This window comes from Penaeus vannamei, chromosome 34 (assembly GCF_042767895.1).
Source record: "Penaeus vannamei isolate JL-2024 chromosome 34, ASM4276789v1, whole genome shotgun sequence".
Classification (NCBI taxonomy): domain Eukaryota; kingdom Metazoa; phylum Arthropoda; class Malacostraca; order Decapoda; family Penaeidae; genus Penaeus; species Penaeus vannamei.
The window spans coordinates 11966049-11973548 of NC_091582.1; the positions used below are offsets into that span (position 1 = coordinate 11966049).

Consider the following 7500-nt stretch of genomic DNA (forward strand, 5'->3'; position numbering starts at 1 on the left):
AGTATGATGCTCTATATACATCAAGTCAACTGTTCGCCTACAGCCCAAGCCATGATTTGGACACTTCACACTAAGCTGCAATATCTCACGTTCAGCACACGAGTCGGGGAATAAATCAGCTTCTGTGAGGGGAGTATTATCAACTGGACAGCGACTACTGCTCTCACTGTTACAAAAGAAATATAGGATTCAATGAAACTGTATACTGAATTGGCACATAAAACTATCTTCTCCAAAAGAAGTTTTTCTAATACCAAAATGAGTCACATAAACAAAAGTAAGCAAAAACTTAAGTTATCTGTATTAATACATAACAAATTTTTTCTCAAATCACAATACCTCATACAGTTGAAGATACAGTCTTTACAAAAGCGGTGACCACATGTAGTTTGTATGGGTGAGCGTAAGCCCAGTAGACATATGGCACACTCATACTTAGGGTCAAGAGGTGGGACAAATTCATAATCAAATCCCTCTTGCTGAAATGTTGAAAAGTAAGTGAGCAGAAGAAACGTCATGCACTCCTGTCCAAATATATTAGAATAATACAGGAGAATAACAAATATTCAGAACATGAATATCAAAATATATTGAAGCAAAGTACTTCACCTACTTACACGAGACAAAATTGTAATGGACTCTTCGACACACTCCATTCTTCATGACCTTTTTTATCAGCATCAAACTGTTCACTTATGCATTTCCTAAAGAATATGAAAAGGATTTAGTATCTTCAATTATGCCCAATCTTTAAGAATAACTGTCAATATTTTTCTTAAAATAAGTACTAATCATTGCATTGTGAAAGACAAATCAAAGAATACTGCAGAAAACAATTTTAGTATAATGGTGATAAAACTTATCATATGAAAATTATTAAATAAAAATTCCAACCCTATCTTATCAAGAGGAGGATGACCTAATTCCCAATATTTAAAAGAAATAACATATAATTATACAATGGCAGGGTTATTATAAAAAATGGGACCCTACAATGATAAATAAAAACAAAGAATACTGCCTCATAAAGGAACCAAAATGACAGAGGAATGGGTTTGCAGACTTCTGCTAGTGCAATGAAGGCTTGTAGGCCATAATAACTGCTTGATGGGAGTCATATTATCAACAATTATTAATCATACCAAGGATAAAAAAGACAAACAAAATGTTTTCTAATATCACACTCATTAGTTTGCAATACTTGTCTGAATTACAAAACTTGGCTGTTTAGTACAGACAAATATCAAAAGTGTTTTTATAATACTTTCAGAGAGGCCACAATTATTTCATTCCATGGTTAACAGATTTTACTCCTGAAAAAGCAAAATGAAAATAAAAATAATTGGGTGTTTTGACTTTTCTTTTAATAGTTTATCAATTTCAGGAAACATGTGATAGGTGGTAAAAAATAAATGAAATACAGATGACAAAACTACACCAGGCTATAATTACTTAATTCCTTCAATCTATAGACCTCAACTCCAGCACCTTCAAATAAATTTACAATTGTGTAGACATCACCAGAAAGCTAATAGCGATGAGGTTATCAATTTCTATTACATTTACATTGATTTATTTTCATGATGGTTGGCTATGTTGAACATCGGCAGGAAAATATAAAAGTTGATTTTGAAAATATTTTTATTTTGTTCATATCAGAATCAAATTGTACCGGATTTGGTGCAATGTGAAAAAAATTATGTTGAGTTATCAATCATAGAAAGAACACTTGACATTAATATTCCAAATGTCACATCCAAAGCAACCTCAATACCATGCTCTCATTCCACTGACAGCCTTCTATGTTTTGCCTAATTTAATCTACTCTTTGTTTTTACTCAGTCCTAACCATGCCTCATATCTAAACTTACCCTTTGCTGACCTGATCTCCACCGTCCATTCCTAACTTTGGTAAAACATACCGATACATCTGTAGACACTTCACCTACACCCCACGTTCAACACTTTAGCAAAAGTATATTCTAAGGTGCATTTTTGAAGGCAAGATATTTCTTTTTCCTATTTTTTTTGGATTGAAACAACTTGTTTCATTCCTGTTTTGAACAGAACTTTTTGGTCAGATATCTCAGTCAGATACCAAGCATTTTCAAACCACCTTCAGAGCAAGCTTCCTAGTTTAATGACCAGATCCTGCAATGCATGCCTTCACACTGATGAGGATAAACAAATCTCCCATGCATGTAGTGTATCAAGACTTGCCGACTTACTGTCAAAGAGGTCTCAGCATCTCTCTGTGATCCTTTTCTAAACAGTTACCAAAGGAAATAACCCTTTTCAATTAACCCCCAGTGTATCTAGTACAGAAACATATACTAACACGACTGTATCTCAAGGTCTAATGTGCATTTTTATTTGTCAACTATAACCAACATACTCTGAAGAATATCTTCAAACAGGCCAGTATATTCTTTTTAAACATAATGTTCAACATTGACGAAAGCAGAAGCACACTAATGCCCAACAAGTGGAATCACATGCAATGATGCAAGACTAGAATTTTGGGATATTGCATCGGTTCTCATTCTCCTAGAAGACCGAGTTTGGCATTTAACGAACTCTAACGTCAGAGGCCGATGGCTCCCTGCATTGCATCCATGGCAGAACTAGTGGATAGCATTTTAACCCCAAGCTTTGTAAAGCAGAGGACCGAGTTCCGTCTCGTGACTCACCTCTCCTGCCAAGCCCCAAGGCAGGAATTCCCCAGTCATGAGTCATGAGTCATCCGTTCACGACTCATCAAACAAAACCTGAAGGAGCCTCACCTGTTGATTGCCCTTTCCTTAGCGACATATTGCACGGTCTATCAGAGAGCACTGTCTGCCGCGTCCAAGCGTCATAACATCCTTCAGAGGCTGTTTGGCGAAAGGCGAAGGACTCCTGTGACTCATCGGCGAAGGTCAAGCGCCGTCCTATGAGCAGGAATTGCAGGGAAAGGCTCGGGGAACCTATTGACGCTCAGCAACAAACACATGATAGCCAGCGTCGCAAAAAGAAGTCTGTAGATTATCAAAAAATACATGTTATCAATATTAAGATCTTTACAAATGAATGAAAATATACCTCTAGCATCCTTCATAAATACATTTTGCGTCAAGCAGAAAACTGGAGGAAAGCTAAATCTTTATTAACATATCTTTAATGTCCAAAATAAATGAAAGGCATTAGAATGGAGTACTCACAAATATCACAAGAGGAAATTGCAAAGAAATAAGGAGGCCACCCAACTCCGGTGAAGGTAACGCCTTGTTTACATCGGCTGGGCGTTGCGAAGGCACTGACGTGAGGAGCTGAGGGGACAGCTTGATACTCGAGGACTTCGCCATGGAATTGCAGGATTCCTTTTATCCCAGAGCTCAGTATATTGAGACTGTAATTATCAGTGATAAGTACAGACATTTAATATTTTTAGCAGAAGAGTAAGGCTCAGGAGTTTTAACATGTCAAATATTGTTCTGTAGGTAGGGTCATTAATTACATAGCTAGGAGTATATTATTAACAGGTTGGAGTTTTTTTTTGTGTGTATTTCCAGATTCACACAGCCATATGATACAAGGTAAACTTTCCATGTAGTGTATAGAACTACAAATATGACACTTTACAGCTGTGGTATTTCCTTTCGTGAAGACGGGTGAAACTACACCTGCAGGCAAAGAATAATGTCAGAAATGAAGAAAATAGTGTGCAACTAATGCCACAGAGAGTAAGTCCACGCCAATGGGGTGGAGGTCTATGGGCAGAACCTCTGATCGAAATATATGGTAATTGGGTTGGGGTCTAGGGGCAGAATCTCAGACCGGAATATATGGTAATTGGGTTGGGGTCTAGGGGCAGAATCTCAGACCGGAATATATGGTAATTGAGTTGGGGACTGGGGGCAGAATCTCAGATCGGATTATATGGTAATTGAGTTGGGGACTGGGGGCAGAATCTCAGATCGGATTATATGGTAATTGAGTCGGGGACTGGGGGCAGAATCTCAGATCGGATTATATGGTAATTGAGTCGGGGACTGGGGGCAGAATCTCAGATCGGATTATATGGTAATTGAGTCGGGGACTGGGGGCAGAATCTCAGATCGGATTATATGGTAATTGAGTTGGGGACTGGGGGCAGAATCTCAGATCGGATTATATGGTAATTGAGTTGGGGACTGGAGGCAGAATCTCAAATCGGATTATATGGTAATTGAGTTGGGGACTGGGGGCAGAATCTCAAATCGGATTATATGGTAATTGAGTTGGGGTCTGGAGGAGAAGCCCCTGGGTTAGAAAAGGTTTTTGGTTCATATGATGATGTTTGCAGATTACCAGGAGTGGCTGGAGCAATGTTATGTATGGATATTAATATTGTCACACACACACACACACACACACACACACACACACACACACACACACACACACACACACACACACACACACACACACACACACACACACACACACACACACACACACACACACACACACACACACTTGGACACACACACACACACACACACACACACACACTTGGACACACATACACGCACACACGCGCACACACACACGCGCACACACACACGCACACACACACACACACACACACTCACACACACACACACACACACACACACACACACACACAGACACACAAACAGACACACAAACAGACAGACACACAAACAGACAGACACACACACACACACACACACACACACACACACACACACACACACACACACACACACACACACACACACACACACACACACACACACACACACACACATTAAGTAAGGCCAAGAGTGGTTTTAGGTAATTAAGTGGAACTAAGCTTAATTAGGATAATTCCTCCATTCCAAGTTATGTTGGTTGATATATCTATATCATAGCAAAGATTGATGACTAATATGCAGCTGTTTGCAAGGTTGAGCCTACAAGTGTCCTAAAAAAAATTGAGAAATATAGTGAGATCTTTTGATATAAACAGTTATCAAACAAATGAATTTTTCTCTTATTAGCGTGTGGCAGGCCAGTGCATAATGAATTCTATTGGAAAATGAAGATTTTTACATACTTTCTTTTCATCTCCAGGCCACAGGAAACCGAGTCAGCCGTGCAAGTGTGTTATGCGGTTCTCAAAATATTGTGTTAAGTGGTAAAGTTATCGTGCTTAGTGGTGTGATCATCAGAGGAGACCTTGCAAATGTTAGAGTAGGACGCCATTGTGTGATATCATCCAAAGCAGTTATCAGACCTCCGTTTAAAAAATTCAGTAAGGGGTAAGTAATTAGTGGATAACATTTGTTTTTTAGTTTGGTTATTGTTTTTATTTGCTTTAGTTGTTTTATCCTCAAAAAGTTGTTTACTGTCTGTACAGACTAATTTAGCAAAGGAAATTAGCACATACAATTGTCACCTTATGCTACATCTTTTCTGCAATACAAAAAGCATGAATTCAGAGCTCTTGAATGTAATTTAAGATGATACTAAGTAAAAGGAATAAATATCACCTATACATGATATTGTTTTATATTTCTTCTAGTTTTACTTTTCATATTTTGTTATTGAAAACGCTTTGTACCTTTGTCATTGTTCTTAATGTTATTACTGTCACATATAGCTAAAATATATATATGCGTGTGCATATTTATTTTTCTCCTTATATATAGATATATTTGACGTGCTTACCTTTTCTTTTTAGTAATAGTTGTTTTTAATATTTCAGAGTAGCATTTTTCCCACTTCACATTGGTGACCATGTTTACATTGGTGAGGGTTCTGTTGTAAATGCTGCAGTCATTGGCTCTTATGTCTATATTGGAAAGAACTGTGTTATTGTAAGTATTGAACATGCTTCTTATATTGTGTCTGTGAATAGTTTTTTCTTCTGTTGAATTATTAGGTTACTGTTTTGTATATATTAATAATCACTCTGCTGAAGAGCAAATTTGCTTTGCTAATATGAATTTTATCGAAGAATATAAAATTTTAGGGACGCCGTTGTGTACTGAAAGATTGCTGTATGATTGCTGACAACACCGTCTTGCCACCTGAGACTGTTGTTCCACCATTTGCAATCTATAGTGGTTCACCTGCCAAGCACACAGGAGATCTGCCAGAGGCTACACAAGATCTTATGACTGATTACACTAAGTCATGTTATCACCATTTCATCAGAGTCAAAGATATGCCACCACAGGCAAAGGAAGGAACTACAAAGCTTATTGAAATTTAGATGTGTTTCATTTACTTCTTAAAAATTGGGTGAGTATTTAAACTTGCTATTATAGAGTGGAGGGCAGTTTAGTGACAAATGATGAGCACTGCCCTGTACCATGTAGGGGCCAAAATGAAATTTTATCAAAATAATCTTTAAGATTTAAATAGATCCCAAGAAAGTAGTGCAGCCGACTGTCAGTAAACTACGATTTAATCCTTATACATCTAATTGCCTGTTGTTTTTCCAATATTATTTCCATTTAGAAGATATTTTCAGTTTAGTAAACATAAGAAAAGTTTTGCATTCATTGTTGGAAAATTAATTCACAAGAATGCTTTGCAGGTATTACAGAAAGCTCTATTTTTGCTTCACTGTTTCCTCAAGCCAAAAGTATAATATCCAGCCTGAGTTATGGAACTTCAGTTGAACTCAGTGAAGAAGAGAATATATTTCTGAGGTACGCTATTTATTTCAAATCAGTTACCTCAGAATTTAGCAAAAGCATAAATTAAATTATGTTATGTTTACAGGTCGACTATGATGTCTTTTGACCTAACAATTGGTCTGCCTAAATATATCACTAGGGGATTTCTGTGTCTACTACTAATCAAATACAGTATATGTCATTCTAGTATGATACTGACAGCATTGTGAATTATTATTATTTCAGAAGCTTTAAATATGGATTATACTTTTTTTTTTTTACATATAGAATAATAAATGAAGACTCAAAAACACAGAACTTTTACTATCACAAGATTATCTTCTGGAGCCAGATTTTATGGCTGGGTAATAGCAGTCTATTTGTGTGCTGCTGTAAAATAAATTTTGAATATGTAGACTTTATTAGGACTGTTATTGCAAAAGTTAATTTCAAGCTTAATAAAGATGGAATTTATATCATTATGGGCTTGTGTATGTTAAAATAAAGTAAATAATGGCAGTTGTTGTTTCTTTAAAAGATGCAAAGATTGCTCTTACTATTATATTGTCACACCTCTATATTGTACCAAAGCACACATTTTTAAGCCTGCGAGATAACCTGTTTGTAAACTAGTTATAAACTTGTTCCATATTCTCAATTTTCACAATTTGGTAAGGACTACCTTAGCTATTGCATAATATTATTCTAGATATTGGAGAACAGGATTCTGAATAAACTTTTATAAAGCTGGAAGTAGTATATATGTAACCAATTGTTTTGATATGATGATACACATTAATTAGGATGCCACACTATGCTTGGGAAAGGCATGAGGAATTTAATGTCCATA

At 36.6% G+C, this 7500-nt stretch overlaps 2 protein-coding genes across 2 annotated transcripts in view; one reads left to right on the forward strand and one right to left on the reverse strand.

Moving 5' to 3' along the window:
• The window catches only part of LOC113823573 (TNF receptor-associated factor 6-A), a 5138-nt gene extending 1818 nt beyond the window's left edge, over positions 1–3320 (reverse strand). Inside the window, exons 1-5 of the mRNA XM_070113444.1 lie at positions 3201–3320; positions 2784–3017; positions 618–704; positions 340–479; positions 6–166 (exon numbers count right to left, since the gene is read on the reverse strand). Of these exons, the coding sequence (XP_069969545.1) occupies positions 6–166; positions 340–479; positions 618–656 (340 nt within the window). The 5' untranslated portion in view covers positions 657–704; positions 2784–3017; positions 3201–3320. The remainder of the gene's footprint in view (positions 1–5; positions 167–339; positions 480–617; positions 705–2783; positions 3018–3200) is intronic.
• LOC113823575 (Dynactin 5, p25 subunit) lies at positions 3251–7403 on the forward strand. The gene is made up of 5 exons (XM_027376246.2): positions 3251–3390; positions 5098–5285; positions 5732–5843; positions 5999–6270; positions 6569–7403. The coding sequence occupies exons 1-4, from the start codon at positions 3343–3345 to the stop codon at positions 6239–6241; spliced, it is 591 nt and encodes a 196-aa protein (XP_027232047.1). The 5' UTR covers positions 3251–3342; the 3' UTR covers positions 6242–6270; positions 6569–7403.
• The last annotated feature ends 97 nt before the right edge of the window (positions 7404–7500 follow it).

Bases quoted from the DNA above. Each gene is read 5' to 3' on its own strand.
- LOC113823575 (XM_027376246.2), top strand. From the start codon at position 3,343: ATGGAATTGCAGGATTCCTTTTATCCCAGAGCTCAGTATATTGAGACT. The intron at 5,286-5,731 runs GTAAGTAATTAG...TTAATATTTCAG, and splicing joins TTTAAAAAATTCAGTAAGGG to AGTAGCATTTTTCCCACTTC. The intron at 5,844-5,998 runs GTAAGTATTGAA...ATAAAATTTTAG, and splicing joins TTGGAAAGAACTGTGTTATT to GGACGCCGTTGTGTACTGAA.